Source organism: Mauremys reevesii, linkage group 8, assembly GCF_016161935.1.
Source record: "Mauremys reevesii isolate NIE-2019 linkage group 8, ASM1616193v1, whole genome shotgun sequence".
Taxonomy (NCBI): domain Eukaryota; kingdom Metazoa; phylum Chordata; order Testudines; family Geoemydidae; genus Mauremys; species Mauremys reevesii.
In genome coordinates this window covers 48606377-48624784 of record NC_052630.1, presented here as the reverse complement: position 1 = coordinate 48624784, position 18408 = coordinate 48606377, and the positions used below count along the sequence as shown (strand labels likewise).

Sequence of the window (18408 nt, the reverse complement as noted above, 5' to 3'; positions counted from 1 at the left end):
TTTGAACAATTGTAATAACAATAAAACTTTATTTAAATATCTGTATGCTGGTCTTGGTGATTGTAAATGTCTATATGTTAAACACCTGCTAGCCAGAAACAGCAATGAAGGATAAGAGAGAGAGATGAGGCCCCATCAGTGAGTCTGTGGTACAGTAGGTACTAGTAATACTTGGGTTTTTCTTTAGAGCAAACTTTTTTGCCTTTTACTGAAGATTTCGATCAGTCTACTTTCTCTAGACCTGCTCAAGGGTTTAATCTTTCATATCTGCCTCTGGTTAAAAGGTTTTTGACAAATTTATCTTCACCCCCATTCTGAGTCTCCTGGCAAAGCTATGAGCAGCTGAAGCAGTAAAGCTGTTTAGTGAGTAGGGTTTTTTTTTGTTTTGTTCAAGCACTGCCTGAAATGAACCTTTCAAAGTTCACAGTGCATTTTTGACAGGTTTGGATGTAGTGTTCAATGTACTAAAATGAAGTGCAGCTGGAGCTGGTTAGATGTTTAAAGTGCAAAACACAGAAGTTGAAAGTTGGCTTGGCTAGAGGAATGTGATACCTATAGTGCACTTAGATAATCCTGCAGAAGGAGAAATGTAGCTCACTGTCTTTGTATGCTTTTTTTTCCCTGAAGGTGTGGGTCTGAACAGTACCACTCAGAGTGTGCTAAGTCGCCCCATGCAGAGGAAGCTTGTAACTCTAGTTCACTGCCAGCTAGTAGAGGAAGAAGGACGGATCAGGGCCATGCGTGCAGCACGGTCACTGGGTGAAAGAACAGTCACAGAGCTCATTCTTCAACATCAAAATCCCCAGCAACTCTCTTCCAACCTCTGGGCTGCAGTGAGGGCCAGGGGCTGCCAGTTCCTGGGGCCAGGTATGTACCAGTGAGATGACGAGTTCTTATGCAGTAGCAAGATTCAGGGATTGGAGGGGTGGGGGAAAAGATGGCTGGAAACTGCCTTGGCAGTGTTGTTGGGCGGTGGCTTCTCTTCAGATATTTTGCAGTAGGTCTTCTGATTTAATGGTAACTTTGAACAATTTTTATTGCCTTTCAAATATTTTTGGGACTTATTCTGTCTTTTTGTTTTTGTAAAGCTCAAAAAAATCTGTCTTTAGTTGTTGACATGAACAGAGAAGACTGAGTAGTTTACCTCACTGTGGAGAGGTTTAAATGAGTGATTTTAAAAATCATTAACTTTAACCATGGTTTAAATCAGTGAGCAGGAAACCTTCATTTAAGTGATTAATTTGCATTTGTACTTTAGTAAAGAGAAGTTGATAACCATTAAAACATATTGATTTGCAACTAAATAAAGTTTCTACACTAAATTTGGTGGTACTTTTTGCTAGCCAGGAGAGTACACAATACCTATACATGGCTATATAAGCAATTATGACTAAGTTTAAGATTTTTGTCATGGTTATTTTTAGTAAAAGTCTGGGACAGGCTGTGGGCAATAAAACAAATAAATAAATAAATAAAAAATTCACAGAAGCCCATGACCTGTCTGATTTTTACAAAAAATAATGGGCCAGGGGAGGGGTCTGACAGGATGACTGAAGCCTGGGATGGGGGAGAGGGGCAGCACATTGCTGCTCCTGCTGGTTCCCCACCATCCAGGGACTGAGGTGGAAAATGTCACAAAGGTCTCTGGAAGTCATGGAGTCCATGACCTCTGTGACATAACCTTATCCTTAATTGTACCTTAATGTACATATTCTTAATTTTTGTTGTGTTAGAAAATGGTGAACGGTGCATTTTTTATGTACTAAATTTAATTTTTACTTGTGATTTGTGTACACCTGCATTTGGATGGAAATTATAATAAAGTGCATAATTTTTTTAAAAAAAAATTTTTTAGTTAAATACAACTACCTTAATGTGTCTGTATAGATCAGAGAAAAGGATTATCAAAACATTTTTTGCATTTAAAACTGATTTATTAAACAAAGGAAGTATCTGTAGCTAGTGACTTGAACTGATTGTTTGTAGTCATCACATCCTTCAAGATTTTAGGACTGGTAGATTTCCGTTCTCTGGTACCTCATTTTTTTCATAGATTGGAAAAGGAAAACCAGGTTTCCTGCTTTTACGTCTCCCAGTTTATTTCTCAACTTTGGGTGAGCTAGTCAATGAATTGAACTAGCTGAAATAAACTGAATTAAAATACTCTGTACCTGCAGACAATGTTCTTGCTGTCGAAAGCTGGTCTAGCACTTCAACAAACTTCTGCAAGTTCAGTGATTTGACATTCTTTAAAACTTTGTCAGCAAGCATGTAGTGGTTGAATTATTTTAATTTAGCTTAAATAATTGTAATATAGGCTCTCATAATTAAAAATTTATTTTAAATAAGTTTCTTTTTAAAAGGAAACGTATTTAATTTAAGTTTAAAAATCTATTTTTGTCCACCTTGGTTTGCCTCTTCTTTGTTCTTGTTTTGCAAGAACATAGCCCTAGTGAGGAGAACATTAGGGATGAGTAGATATGAATTCTTCTCTTAGCTCAGCCCTCCTCTGGAAATGGAGGATTCCTTTTTCCTCCTAAGCTCATAAAAAGAGAGGGCTGGACACACTCCATCTGCTGCTCCGTAACATGGGACCAACAAGCTGGAGGGCTCTGACTGCAGCAGTATGGGAGGTAGTTGAGAAGTTTGGTGCTCAGGCAGCTGGCTTGCTAGTTCCTATTCCTGCACCCTCCTTCCATTATTAATGCAAGAGTGTTTTGTAAGTGTCTTCCACATGCCCCACTACGTTCTGGGAGCTTAGGAGTGACTTTGCCTGCCCCTTTTGGTTACCTACTGCACTCATTTGTAGTGAAAGCATGTTATTAATGCAAGATCATTCTTGATGTTTCATTTTCTTTTCTTCTTTTGTTGCCTTGTATTTTTCCAGCAATGCAAGAGGAAGCACTGAAGCTGGTTCTGCTGGCTCTGGAAGATGGATCTGCTTTGTCACGAAAGGTCTTGGTTCTCTTTGTGGTGCAGAGATTGGAGCCACGATTTCCTCAAGCTTCTAAAACCAGCATTGGGCATGTTGTCCAGCTTCTTTACAGAGCCTCCTGCTTCAAGGTATGAAGTAAACCCTGCTTGGAGGTTCCACAACACAAGGAAGATTTACTTCTTATACCCCCAGAAAATGCTAAGACCTCATTAAATTTGGAACCACACACCAATCTGTCGTGCAAATAAAGAAGGCTTTTATTTGCTTGCATCTTTGAATTTGTAGTTATGCTATACATTTAGTTATCAGTGGTTATTCATTATCAATTGTTGAGTCAAGCTGGACGGACATATCGAGTGGGGTCCCGTAGGGATCATTCCTGGATCCAGTTCTGCTCAATATATTCATAAATAATGTAGATAGTGGCAGAGCGAGTACACTAATAAAGTGTGCAGACAATACCAAGCTGGGAGGGTGTTGCAAGTGCTTTAGATTAAAATTCAAAATGATCTGGACAAACTGGAGAAATGGTCTGAAGTAAATAGGATGAAATTCAATAAGGACAAATGCAGAGTATTCCACTGAGGAAGGAAGAATCAATTTCCCACATACAAAATGGGAAATGACTGCCTGGGAAGGAGTACTGTGGAAAGGGATCTAGGGGTTATAGTGGATAACAAGCTAAATATGAGTCAACAGTATTGTGAATGCGCGCACACCAAAAAATAAAAAGCAAACATCATTCTGGGATGTCTTAGCAGGAGTGTTGTAAGCAAGACACAGGAAGTAATTCTTCCATTCTACTCTGCATTGGTAAGGCCTCAGTTGGAGTATTGTGTCCAGTTCTGGGTGCCACATTTTAGGAAAGATGTGGACAAATTGGAGAAAATCCAGACGAGCAGCAAAACCCATTAAAGATTTAGAAAATATGACCTATCAGGGAAGATTGGAGAAAATTTGTTTGTTTTTTAGTCTGGAGAAGAAAAGAGTGAGGTGGGATGTAAGTTTTCAAGTACATAAAAGGTTGTTACAAGGAGGGGGGTGAAAAATTGTTCTCTCTTTACCTCTGAGGATAAGACAGGAAGCAGTGGGCTTAAATTGCAGCAAGGGTGGTTTAGATTGGACATTAGGGAAAAGCTTCCTAACTGTCCGGATGGTTAACCATGGGAACAGATTGCCTAGGTAAATTGGGGAATCTCTCATAGGAGATTTTTAAGAACAGGTTAGACAAAATCTTGTTAGGAATGATCTAGTTATGACATAGTCCTGCCTTGAGTGCAGAGGACTGGACTAGATTACCTATTGAGGTCTATTTCAGTTCTACGCTTCTATGATTAAATGTATAAGACACTTGTATTTTTAGAATGGGTCTCATTTGTGAAGTCCCAAATGTTCAGACTTTTCACAGAACTGGACTTCGGCTGTAATTTGGTTTTAAGTTGCAAGTGAAATGCAAGTTTGGGCTCAGAGTAGGTCATAGTGGATAAACAGTACCAAATCTACCAAACAAATTAGCTTTATTTTCTGTCTGCTTAGGAGAGACTTGCTGGCAGAATACCCCAGGATATGTTGACTGAGTTGTACGTATGGTGGTTAGGTTGAAATAGCGTGGGGTGCTGCACATCAAGGATGAGATTCATTGGCACAGCTGCATGAGGGAATCCTATGCTTCCCTCATGCAGGGAAGTTGCTGACTCCATGTTTTTTATAGTATGTCCATTCTTCTTTGCACAAAAATTCACCAAAATGAATTTACAGTGAAAAGAGACTAACCTAAAATTATATTATGTTGTTGCTGCTGGTGAGATTCCCAAGATGAAGTGAAGGAACTCCGGCACCATCATGATGGGTACCAGTGTAAAAAATCTAGAATGCAACGTTTCTCTCTCTCTCTAACATCTGGAATCAGGCTTCAAGTCAATGATGTTCTATACATCTGCGTTAATGTATTCCATAGCATTTCAATATATGAATATAGGAACACTTCTCCCTTATTACAGTCAGGAGGAACCATTCTCATTTGTTGGTGTTTACTACGTAGTATTGTGATAGTAATTAATACCGTCTGGGGAGGAGGGAACTTAGTACTATGCTAAGAATTTATTTGCTCTGAGCTTGGCACTGCCATGTGATTTATCCCTGGCTCATTGTGATGGGCAACTTTCTCCCCATCAGGTGACTAAACGTGATGAGGACTCCTCCCTGATGCAGTTGAAGGAGGAGTTCCGTACCTATGAAGCTCTGCGAAGGGAACATGATTCCCAGATTGTGCAGATTGCCATGGAAGCAGGTTTACGCATTGCACCGGATCAGTGGTCCTCGCTGCTATATGGTGATCAGTCCCACAAATCCCACATGCAGTCCATCATTGACAAGGTAAAGCCACCTCAAATCAGCCCAACCATTTGTTCTCTTTCCCAGCCCTTTTGTAACCTAATACTAGTCGTGAGTCAATAAAGGGCTAGTCCACATTTGAAATGTTAGAGTGGTGCAGCTGGAGAGCTTCAGTGCAACTACTCACTTCAGTGATGGGAGGCATTCTCCGATCATCATAGTTAATCCACTTCCCACAGAGGGGGTAGCTAGGAAGAATTCTTATTACTGTTACCTTGTCGTCCACCCCCATCTTCCTTTCTTTTCCTTATTACACTTGTGTTAAATTAAGTTGAAAACTTCTTGGTCCAGAGGCCAAAGAGAGCTTTGTGCCTTTTAGGAGAGGTCTAGCACAATGGCGCTCCAATTCTTATTGGTATCACTGGATACTAGTGGAATATAAATGACTTAGAACATCCAGGGAAAACCCACGGCTCTGGTGTATCTTTGCTTGAGGTGTAGTCTTGCATATTGAAGAAAGGGGAGTTCCCTTTTGGAACTAAGAAAAAGTGAGCACTTGGTGAAGAAATCATCTTGGGTGAAAATGAACTGAAACAATTGGAAAGATGACTTTGACTTACTGGAGCAGCCTGCAGGAGCAGTGATGGTTGCCTTGCCTGTAGAAAGTTAATTGTTACAATTTTTTAAGTTGCAGACCCCAGCCTCATTTGCACAGAGTGTTCAAGAACTAACCATTGCTCTCCAGAGGACTGGAGACCCAGCCAACTTGAACCGACTTCGACCTCACCTAGAGCTCTTGGCAAATATTGACCCTAGTCCAGGTAAACCTGTGAGCATCCTGTAAGGTCCATAGTAGTGTCTGCTTTAACAGAATGGCCTTACTGTATTAGCTGTTTAATCAAAAACTGTGTGTCTTGAATATTCTCTACAGTGGTAGGTTCTCAGAATTTTGGACTTCACACTTCTTTTTTTAATCAGAAAGCATTTTCCATGAAAGAATTACTGAGGAATCTTAATCCTGATACTCTGGAACTACATAGAGTAGGAAAAGGTCAGGCTAGATAGACAAGCAGTTTGTTTATTGTGGGAAGTGTCATGCAATTTTGCTGGCTACTCAGAAATTTTGAATGACCGTTGAAGTCCACCAAGATCAGAGTGGGAGAGGAACCATGCAGGGGGAAGGAAGTGGGGAGAAAGAAAGTAGGGACTAAGAAGGGGAATCCAAGTTGTGGGGAAGGAAGAAGAAAAGGGAGATTTGGAGAGGGAACTTGAGGGGAAGGCGGCAGGGGGGAGTAAGTATTGGAGAGGAGAAAATAGATGGTAAACGGTAGGTGGGTACCTGAGAGGGGAACCTAAGCTCATATGGCTGAAGACTGCTCTTTACCCATCTGTAAAATAAAATGTATAGCCTTAAATCTACTCACCAGTGGTGAGTGGGGAGCTTTCCCTGGTGAGTGGGAAGGCCTAAGTTATCTATTACTGCAGGAAGTGATAAGGGTTTTTGGTTTGTAAAGTTGACTCTTACGGTTGCAAAACGAACTTTCCAAATATGGACCAATCAGTGCTTAGCAACCAAAAATGCAGTGCTTTCTTCCTGAATCTGCCAAAGAGCTCTGCTACTACTGTTTACTCCTGTGGGAAAGAAGAGTCGAGTGAATTTGACAGCATTGCTGCTATTCAATCCCTGGCAACGCTGGAACTATCAAGTACCATGGCAGTGTTCTGGGCAGTAGCAGTTGCTGCTACTTCCGAAAACTAGGACACAGAAGAGAATTGAGGAGAGAATACAAAATAACACAAGGTGACTGCAGGAGTATTGGGTCATGGAAATCCTCCCCTTTAAAGCACCCAGGTGGAGTGGGAGGGAGAATATCAGATCTTCCCCCTGCCTATTTCCTACTCGGGGGCCAGGAGAAAGGAAGAAATCTCTTTCACTTTCTGGAATTACAGGAGGGCAGAACTTCAAATGTATCAGATACCAACTAGACAGAGACTGATTATAGAAGATGGAGTCATCTGTGCCCCTCCCTTTCCCCAGTCTTCAATGGATCTGGACATCTCATCTTAATGATGTGCCTGTACCCAGCTTAAATTTTTCATAAACTAACTAGGTAGCAGGTGTCTGGTAAACGTCATTACACCCATTAAATCTTTAATTTAACTATGTTACAAGATTTTGAGACTCAGTGTATATAGAGCATTTTGAGATTCACTGATTCAAGGTGGGGTGCGCGTGCGTGCACGCCCAGTGGTATTATCTTCTGTTGGATTAGGTTTAATAACTGGAAGAGAAATCAACCAGATAAAAAAATTTCTGTTCTGGCTGATGGCCCTATAGTTACTGATTCTGTCATGTATTAAATAGTGGTTCAGTTGTGGAGTTGTGTTGTTTCACATTGTGGGGAGGGGAGGGGGGAGAGTGACTTGTGTTTTACAATGAGTGCCCCTCTAGATGGTCTAGGACAGGGTTCCCAAACTTCAGTAAGTGTATCCCAGGGGGTTCGTGAGATGTCTCAAGGGGCAGGGGGAGGAAGAAGAATAATGCAGGAAAAACTATGTAATGGTGGATTTTTTTAATTTATTAACTTATTGCATTTTCCTAATAGGCTACTCAGACGAAGCTTTAAAATTGTGGGAATTTTATATAAAATACAATATAATAGAACCTCACTTATGAACACTAGAAATGGAGGTTGTTTGTATCTGAAATGTTCATAACTCTGATAGAAAAGTTGTTCTTTCAAAAGTTTACAACAGAACATTGACTTAATACAGCTTTGAAACTTTACTATGCGGAAGAAAAATGCTGCTTTTAACCATCTTAATTTAAGTGACACAAGCAGAGTTTCCTTACCTTGTCAAATCTTCTTTAACTTTCCCTTTATTTTTTAGTAGTTTACGTTTAACACAGTACTGTACTGCATTTGCTTTTTTTCCGTCTCTGCTTCTGCCTGATTGCATACTTCCAATTCCAAATGAGGTGTGTGTTGACTGGTCAGTTCGTAATTCTGGTGTTCATAACTGAGGTTCTGCTGTAGTTAATTTACTTCAAGATGTACCAATGAGGACACTGATGTACAGAGCCCTCACCTCCATTCACCGTACAGCGCGGGTTCAGTTGCCCAGCAACTGTCCAGTCTAACTGAAATCAGAACTTAATCAGGATATTGTGTTTTGGTGTTTTTTCTGGTTGTATACATTGCACTATAACTATATTTGTATGTAACAGTGAAATATGAACAAATGGCTAAAGAGCAGTAGTGTTAAGAATACAAAATATCCATGATGAGAAGGGTAGGAGTATGCAGGTGGATCTAGAAGGGTGTACTCAATAAAAAAAGGTTGGGAACCTCTGATCTAATGTTGATGGCCTTTGTAGAGAATATTGCCTAAAATAATGTCTGTGTGATATAGGGCCTTGCGGAGGTATGATGCAGCTGGAGGACAGGGCCTGTCCTGCAGATAAGACCTTGCTTCCAAAAACAATCCACAAAACACTAATGTACGTCAGAGCTGTTCTGTCAGACTTAGATTAACCAATATGTTTTTGGTGCAGCATTGTACAAAAGAGTGATGTGAAAACAAAGAATTTGATAGTGTTTTCTGTGCAAAAGACTTGTGCTCTTGTCAAGTTTCTAGAATACTGTCAAAATCAAAATATGTGCAATGATTTTGCTTGTCAGTCTCTCAAAGCTGTGAACTAGGAACTAAAACACCAGTGTTGCCTGAATTTTTTTTTTCAAACATGCCAGATACTGGCTTGCTGATTTATGTAGCTTCTTGTGCAGCTCAATTCTCTGATGTTGTAAATTTTGTTCTTTAAATGATCAATACTGAGACTGTGAGGGTTTTTTTGTTTGGTGTTTTTTTTGGTTGATTCCTGGTAAGGCTCTCCTTGAGGCTTGCTACTTAGATTTTTGTGTGTTTGGGGTTTTTTAAATTGAAATATTCTTGATAACTAGTTGTGGAAACATCTTAATTTTAATTGTAAGACATTTTCTGTTTCTTGTGAATGCTGCAGATGCCCCACCCCCAACATGGGAACAACTAGAAAATGGATTAGTTGCTGTGAGGACAGTGGTACATGGACTAGTTGATTACATCCAGAATCACAGCAAGAAAGGAACAGATCAGCAGCAGGTAAAGACTGGAGTATTAGGAATCTGGGAAACTATTAGCCTCTAAACTTTGTTTGGAGCAAGTGGCATGGATTTATTTGTATGTCACTTCTGGAGACCTGGCTTCAAATATACTTCAATAAAACTAGTTTGGGAGTCTGACTGTAGTGCCTAGTTAGTATTCTCCTTAGCAGGCAATCATCTCTCGCATCTTGTACAGTAGATCAGGAAGAAAAGAAAATCTAATCCTTCTGAAGCTACAGGGAAATCAATAGGCAAACCCCCTTCCAAAAAAAATCTTTGTGCCAAAGTTGCTTTTTTTAAAACTGGCATATTTCACACATGAGATGGCACCTTCTCAGGGACGCAATACCTGTACTTATTGCTTGTAATGGTTCTGTAAAGCTTAAACATTTGGGACTCGAGTGAAGTGCTATTATAAATCCCCAAACTGAAAATCTTTGTTTCAAGAACTAATTGAGGTAGCTAAAGAACGTTGTTACCTATCACATAACCAAACCTAGTAGTCTTTAAAGCAAGGAGCTGCAAGGAGGATCAAAATTAGCATTAGAATGGGATTGTAACTGCAGCCTTAATGTGTGGAAGCCATCACTTATCCATAGTTTTTTGTGCACAGCTGGGACAAGACACCAAATCCTCCTACATCCCAAAAAACAGGCCTGTGCCACTTAGCTAGCAGAGCTCTGGTTGCTCATTTCTGATAGAAATTTCCTTCCTTTTTTTCTTATGTGCAACTGGCCAGTAGAGGGCAACATGCTCACATACACAATGCACTGTTCAGTTCCCATTGTTGTAAATAGTGGTGATGGGGAAATACAAAATCCCACTGACCTGCGTGGGACCAAGATTGGCTCCCAAAATGTTCTCTCACACAAATTTAATTTTATTTATTAACTACTATGTTGTTCAGATACAGCCAGCACAGAAATTGTCAGTGAGACGTAACCAATATGTGAAGTTCAAAGGGGGTAGTAATAGGCCATTTTGAGATGGAGGGAGACTAAAGTGTTTTTAACTGGTAAAATTTCAAGTATGGGATAACTTGTTAATCTGTAACTCAAGAACAGCTTGATGAATTTTCTGCAGGCTTTGAAGAACCCTTTTCCTTACCCTAAAATGGCCATTTTTACTTAGCAGGCAAACTCAGATTAATGTAGATTAACATGAAAATCAGTTAGGTATTTGGGTATAGGTGTTAATTTAGCATGTTTTCTGCCCTCAGTGTGAAATTCTGGCTCGCTTCAGTGATGGTAGCTTCCACAGTATCTTATGGTGTTTTAGCCCCAACATTCAATTTGTGATTACTAAGTGTTTTTTTTATAATGTAGAGAGAGACACCAAGCTGCTTTCAGAACTACCAGTAATGTTTTGTCCCCACTTATTTGTTATCTGAACCCACAGGCTGTTCCAATCCAGCCTCAGTAAATAGTTTTGCTTATGTAATCACTGGTATGGATGAGCCATTTAAATCTGGCACTGGATCTGCTGACATAGTACCTAATTCTGAGTACAGTGTACAGTTGTATCAAATTATCATATACACACAACTCCTTCAATTGCTCATCTAGCTTGCGGTCGTCTCTGAATAAAGTTTGTCAATAATTATTCACTTTGAACATCCTATTTTATTGCGAGCATGGTAGTCTAAAGTACCCTCTTGGTTAATTATGTGCATTAATTTATACTCAAGTGCCTTATTTTGTTGTCTTTACTCTTCATAGCCTCCTCAACACAGCAAGTATAAGACATACATGTGCCGAGACATGAAGCAGAGAGGAGGGTGTCCCCGTGGAGCCAGCTGCACCTTCGCACACTCGCAGGAAGAATTGGAAAAGTAAGAGTGCCTTGTATAGTGAAAACCTTTCTTTGCCTTTTTCCCCCTGCCATTAGCAATGGAAGCCATTTATCACAATTCTAAGAATGAGGAAGGGGGTGAGCGGGTGTGTTCTACCAGTTAAGAAGTTTTTCCGATGCTTTCTTAAACTCTCAATCAGCAGGCTTTCTTTTAAGATTTTGAGCTTGACATATACATAGTTCTGAATGTAGAATTCAGGTTTTGCCTTGTTTGGCAGTAATAAAGCTGTGAACAGTTGAAAATCATGTAGCAAGCATACATAGTGCATTGTTTTTGTTCCTGATTTTAAACATACTTCCAAAGTGTACTGCTTTGACTGTTCCCAAGTGTTTTTCTTGTTACCTCAATTTTATAGTCAGGTGAGAGAGGTAGGTTGGAGCTGGTAATTCTTCAAATCTTCAGCACTTTCTTGGTCTTGTACCTCAAGCCTTTACACCACCTTGAAGAGCTTGAAACTCAGGGTTAACCCTGCTCAGAGCTCTCTCCTTGCAACAGTAACTCTTTTGAACTTGTCATTTACACAATGGCTTGTAAACCATGAAAGCTAATATTACAACATAATGAAATGCCATCTGTGCAAGTGAATCCTGGGATAAATAAATGATAGAAGCTGTAGTTTTAGAGAGAGCTGAATGTTTGAAAGAGCAGAGTTGTGTCTATCTGGTTTGTGTGTTGTAGATTTTTTTTTTAAACTTTTTAAAAGCTAAGCAGCAGTGATGCTTTTAAAGAAGAATAGAATTTCATTCTGTAGTTCAAAATTTATATTTTATATGGTTTATAATTTCTCAATTTTTGCGTTTTTGGGCTGAAATTACTCATGAGTGTTCTCAGTGAACGGTTACCTTTTTTAACTTGGAAGAATACCAGTTCAGATATTCAGAAATGTTACTTCATGGTCATGTTTTAATCTTCTCTTTTTTTAAAATTAAAAAAGAAAAAAAACAGTGCCACATTTTGATTTCATAAAATTAATGAACCACAATTGTGCCCTCTTTTATACGTTAGAATAAGATCTCTTTGGGAGGGGATGCTTTTACAGCTTGATAGAATACCGTACTCATAGTTTGGAACATAATTATCTTTTGTCTTCAACTGTGTTCTTCTCTACTCCTAACCATGGCTCTACCTGTCATCCTCACAGGTGGTCATGGTATATAGATGAACTTTGATAGATGAAACAGGGAAGAGGCTGAAGTACCCGGATGTAGATATCTCATGTTGGTTGATCAGCTATGACACACAATTAGTAAAAGTCTTATGCCATCATTGTGATGGAAACCGTTTTCTTTTCCTTCACTGCGGTGTCCATAAAGTACTGATTGGAAAAGCTGTTCTAGACAGATGGTGTTCTGGTGAATACAGGTTACCTCGGCTCTGAAAGAGTTGAGTATATGTGCTGTTTTTTCCAGCTGTTTTGAAGATGAGGTCTAATGTATCCAGACTCATTTGGCAGCTTCAGTGGCAGTAGTTCTGTTTTGGGAGGGGGAAAATGTCATCTCGAGTTTCAAATTGTGTGCTCACTGAAGTTCTAAAGGTGGCTGGAGAACTTTGAACTGTGTTTCTGATCTGTGCCTTTCCCTTCGGCTGAACTCCAGTGAAGAGCTATTTGATTCATTATTGGTATTAGAGGGTCAGTGCTTTCCTAAAAGAGAGAAGCAAGGTGTCAGCATATCTTAAATGAACTCTTGCTAGAGACCTGCTCAAGTAACTGGCTCCTGTGTAGCCTTCCTTTTTAGAGGAAAGTTGTAGTGAAGCAGCTCCGGTAATGCCTGGAGTCCTCCGGCTTCTGTGGGCCCATTCCAAATTTGGTTTCACAACTACTTATGAGATAGTCAGCACCCTGGTTTCATTGGTGGATTATCCTCTCTGGCAATATGCAAAGACCAAGTGTCCATGTTTCACATATATTAGCTGCCTTTGAGGCTTGGTATATTTGCAGACTACAACAGGGATTCATGGAACTGCCTGAATGGCTTTTTCCTCTGAGCGAAAAAAATACCACCAGAGAGTGATATTGTGCAACTGCTATTCTTCTTGAAGGCTTTCTCATATGGAGTGCCACAAGGATCCATTCTGTCACGTTTTGTTGAATATGAGTGAGACTGTTGGGAACATGTGGTGTTTCAGCCTGCAGTGCTTTGTGTGCTAATGAGACTGTTCTACAGCTCCTTTTCATCATATCCAAATGATGTGCACTCTACATTCCCTGTCTAGATGAAATTGGGGCTGTCTGGCTGAAGTTTAACCCAGATGAGACCTTCATGATGCTGGCTGGCAGAGGGTTGAGTTACAGCCAGGGGAGATGGAAAAGTTGATGTATGTTCCCTTGATTAGAAGGGTTTGGGCCTGCTTCTGTTAGTTTGCTGTGCATTCTTTCAGTCCTGATGGATCCTCACCTGCTTTTGAATGGATTAGTAGTAACAACAAACAGTGCTTTTTTTTTTAATCTAAGCATGGCAAAACAACAATTGTTCCTCTCAATGCAAACTTCACATGCACTACCTGTGCCTTTATCACATCTAGATTGGATTACTGTTGTGCTGTGCTTGTACCTACATCTGAAGACCTCTCAGAAAACTCACGAGTGCAGAATGCAGCTGTCCACTTTTTTTTAGTGGCCTTTCTTGCAATCTTGGCTGCAGTGTTCGGTCTGCATTAGCTTCTGATTTTGCTTTTGGGTGCAATTCAAGGTGCTGGTTTTGATTTATAAAATCCTTTAAGTTTTGGAGTCTGCCTTTGTAGGAAATTCTTATTGTTCAGTCCCAATAGTAGAGACCAGTTGTTGTGTTTAAGCTAACACACCTCCAGATTTTAATAACTGAGCAGATGCCAGGACATCTTGAGTAATGGGCATTCACCTGAAATTCGCTCTCCGGCCTGGTCCAACAGAGCTCTAGTCTGCTGTTTTTCGCAGGGCACGTTATAAAGCTCATATTTGCTCAGGCTTTTGCCAGAGGAGGTGGAGTTAGATTTATTTGAGGATGGGGAGGATTGAATTTTTATCTTTGAATCTTAAGAAAACACTCAGTTTATTTTGCAGTGCAAATTTATGTGTTGAATATTGTGCATGCGCTTAGGTCTCTCAGCATGTATTGCAAATGTTCTAAAACAAAATGTGATCACACAACACTGAGTGAAGTGACCTATTAAGCAAATAGTAGGATAGAAGAGAATGTTTTCGTCCCCTGTATTTTTTTTTCATTCAGTAATGCTGTGTAAATATACTAGATTGTATACTGTCTATTGTGACCCTTTTCCTAAAACCCTAACTGCACAGATGTAGTATTTTGAACACCTGAATGTATGTTGTTCCCATGTAAATGAAGACCCTATTATTGTAATGTGTATATATGCAAGGAGAGAACCAAGTTAAGTTTACTGTGGGAATCTTAACTCTGAAATCCCTGGAACTCTTTGTCATTTAAAAAAAAACAAAAACCATCCTTAATATTGCATTACAACTTATTTTGCATCTTAATATAGGCACATAATCTTTGCTGAATATGTAGTATACATACTCATTCTTCTGAAAGAAAACATTTTGCTAACGTTTTGTTCAAATAGCACCAAGAAACTCCAGTCTGCCAGATATTAGCAATAAATTTCTGGCAAAGCTTCAAGAAGCTTGAATTAAAAATTGAAGCTCTTTCTGTAGCACCTATATGAAAAATCTTGAAACCCAACTCCTTCTAGTTTCTTGTTTCATTTTTTGGTGTGTGATTTCTTTTTCTGAAGATTTCGTAAAATGAACAAACGCCTGGTTCCCAGAAGACCCCTGAGTGCCTCCTTGGGCCAGCTAAATGAGGTGGGCCTGCCTTCAGCAGCTATCCTCTCGGATGAAGGGGCAGTGGACTTGCCCAGTAGAAAATCCTCTGCCTTGTCGAATGGGATTGTGTCTACGGTCAGCACAGGGACGCAGCTTATCTCCCGAGGGACCGACTCCGGCTATGATTCTGCTCTGAAGCCAGGGAAGATCGACCACCTTAGCAGCAGTGCCCCTGGATCCCCTCCTGACTTGTACGGATCTTCCTAACTATTGTTCGAAGTGTCATTTGTGTAAATGTGTGATGGAGGAAATATAAGGGACAGTAAATCCATTCTAGAAATGAAACAACAATTATCTTGCCTTGCACCTTTAGTGATTAAAAATGGCCTAGGGAAAAAAAAAGATGCTTTACTTCCTGCTTTTTATAAGGAAAATTGGTGAGAGCCATCAAAAGATACACCTTTGAAATCATACAATGTTTAGACATGTTCAGTATTGAAAGCACATCAAGCTGTACGATGTGGCCTGATCATTATTGATGTCTTCCTTCTACTTTAGGCTGGAGTCTGTCCCCAAGAGCTCTATTTCTGCCTTACCAGTGAACCCCCACCCTGTGCCCCCGAGAGGACCTACAGACCTGCTCACAACGTCCAAGCAACTCCAAATTGTACCACGAGGGTCACAGTTGTATCCTGCTCAACAAGGAAATATGTTTTATCAGGAACCTAGAGGATCTGCCCCACCATTTGAGCCATCACCTTATCCACAAGGTAAGTGTGTTGGGGTCAGTTGTCGTTCCCCCCCCCCCCGCCCCCCAATTGATTCTGTGCCTGTGCTCCCGCACTCACCAGTGATTTATTTAACCTCCTCAATTTTGGGTTTTCCTGTGGGAGCATGAAGGATAAATGCTTGATGTGCTAACAGCATAGTAAAATGGAAGTCCAGCATGGAGAAAAGGTGTACTTTAGTGGTAGAGTTTTCTTTCAGTCTAAGTAATAAATTTCTTATGTGATAGCATTCAGCCAGTCACATCCAGAGGGGATTTTGTGCCATTAAATGAGAACTCGCTCTTCTGGGTTTTTGTTAAGTTTGCACTCATCCAGCATCATAAGTCTCTTTTGTCACATTAAAAAAGTGGATGAGATGAAATGAAGATCACAAGGTATCGTGGAAAATGGGAACAGCAGTAACTTCCCAGTCAGGATATTTATAAGACTTCATTGATGTTAAAATATTTTGAGGTACTCAGATGAAAGGTTCATGGCTGCTGCAGAAATGTTTGCACCAGAGAACGATGAATTTGGACAAGGAGTGGAAGACATAGGAATAGTTTAGAAAAGAGAACAAAAGGGCAGTTCTGGAGGAGGAAGAGAATGATGGGGATGGTAAGGATAAGAGAAGGAAGTATTCCTTTGAAGAGAGGATTTTCATGATTGAACTTGAGTCAGGCCGAGGAGAAATAGAAATAAGGAAGGAGAAATTAGTGTGAGGGGAAAGAGAAGGAAGAATAAAAGCAATATACCCAGAGCAACAAATTAAAATGTATAATATTTTACTTCATGTACAAATGGGAAATCTGAGTAATCCATTTGACAATGACCCCTTTGTTTACATATGGGACACTGCTCTGTAAAGTCCAGGGGTTTTTTTTCCCCTTACCAGTTCCAGTCCTAAAAGGCTCCACCCTCCATTTTAGCCGTAGATATTCCAGCCCTTCCAGCATTGTCAATTAACAGAAAAAGGGAGAATTAACACGCACAATTATCCCATGATTGTGGAAAGGCTCTTTCCTGCTGGGGTGCTTTTGTCGAGTTTTATGGACCCTCAACTGAGTTCAAAGACACATACAGCAGAATAATCCGCACAAAAGGGCAGTCTGCCTTGGGCCCTTCCTTCAGGGTGAGGCTAGTGAGCAGCAGCCATCTGAGGCGCTCCTGCTTTCAGTCAGCCTTTCCTCCAGCGGCTGGGGACTGGAGATCTGTTCTCCTCCCTGGTCAGCCACCAACTGTGCTGCATTTCCTCCTCTTTAAGCGCCTCTCTCCAAAGCTTCTTGAAAAATGTTACTCAGGCTACTTGTGCCCAGAAAAGTGCTAGTCATTGACTGGCAGGATCATTCATGTGAACTTGGAGGGACACCTAATGAGTTCCTTCTGCAAAGTTGTGGGAATTATAGTCTTTGGGCCCAGTTGTGGTCTAGGCTGAAGAGAGCAGGCTGCACCTTCTCACCTGTGCTGGACTCAATCTCCAGCTGCTGTGGCTTGTCTCCAGCCATACTGGCTGGTTTGGTTAATTTAAACTTCACTCCCTGGGCTCTAGATCAACCTGTGCATTCTCAAATGTCTTGTGGCTGATTTATGATGACTTTTTCCTATATGAAAATCTATTATTTATAGCACTAAGATGACAGGTGTGTGTGTGGGGGGGGGGGGTCAAGAAATGACCTACTGATGCCACTTTTCAAGACAGTTGTAGACTGAAATTTCTAAGAATAAATTGTGGTGAATTGATATGTCCAATCATGTACTGACTTTTTGTATCCTTGTTACATAAATTCAGGTGTGTACTATCCTACTCCATCCTCACAGTGCGTGTCTCGTTTTGTCCGACCTCCACCATCTGCTCCTGAACCTGGTGGTCCTTACTTAGACCATTACCCACCCTACCTTCAGGATCGTCTGGTGAATTCGCAGTACAGCACACAGCCACAGCAGTATCCTCCCATGGGACAACCTATGTACCCACATTATGAGAGCCGGCGTGTGTACCCTTCTGCCCAACCATACCAGCGGGAAGAGATTGTCCGAGGAAGCCCTGTGCCCATTGACATTCCACGTGGAGCTGCACCTCCCTACGTACCTGAATCCAGAGACAGATACCAGCAAGTGGAGGGTTATTATCCCGTGGGTCCACATCTCAATCCGATCAGACCATACCACAGAGTACGGTTTTCTATATACTTATGTAGTTTTCTCAGAGAAAGAACGTTAAGGGCATTTTAATTTTGGGGAACTGGGCACTTTCTGAAGGATGGGAGGTGAAGCACTTTTTAGGAGAATTAAATGCCAAACTCACTCCTGAGACACTAAAGCTTATTTCCCCCCCACACATGCACAGCTTGTGCCAAATTTTAAAATTCCTGATGGTGACTGATGAAAACTGAGCATTGGTGCTGGTCACTCCTGAAAGAACATAGTTCCATATAAATCATTTCAAGTAAAGAAATGTCATATGTTCGCATGAAATGCTCAACCCTGACTTTTGTGGCAAAATAAAATTTGAAGAAAGTGTCTTAAATCTTCTTTGATTTCAAGTGTAGTGACATGATTGTGACATGGATGGAAACTGACATCTTCTCTTTATACACAGTGCAGATATAGCA

General features: G+C 40.5%; 1 protein-coding gene across 6 annotated transcripts in view; it reads left to right on the top strand.

Moving 5' to 3' along the window:
* RC3H1 (ring finger and CCCH-type domains 1) overlaps window positions 1-18408 on the top strand; it is a 104661-nt gene that overhangs the window by 65645 nt on the left and 20608 nt on the right. For 4 of the 6 annotated variants that reach the window (XM_039484573.1, XM_039484570.1, XM_039484574.1 and 1 more), the window contains exons 4-12: window positions 628-867; window positions 2888-3063; window positions 5111-5311; window positions 5958-6090; window positions 9291-9409; window positions 11130-11242; window positions 14999-15280; window positions 15588-15799; window positions 17586-17968. In XM_039484573.1, coding sequence (XP_039340507.1) covers window positions 628-867; window positions 2888-3063; window positions 5111-5311; window positions 5958-6090; window positions 9291-9409; window positions 11130-11242; window positions 14999-15280; window positions 15588-15799; window positions 17586-17968 — 1859 coding nt within the window. The remainder of the gene's footprint in view (window positions 1-627; window positions 868-2887; window positions 3064-5110; window positions 5312-5957; window positions 6091-9290; window positions 9410-11129; window positions 11243-14998; window positions 15281-15587; window positions 15800-17585; window positions 17969-18408) is intronic. The other 2 variants (XM_039484571.1, XM_039484575.1) reach the window with 2 other exon arrangements.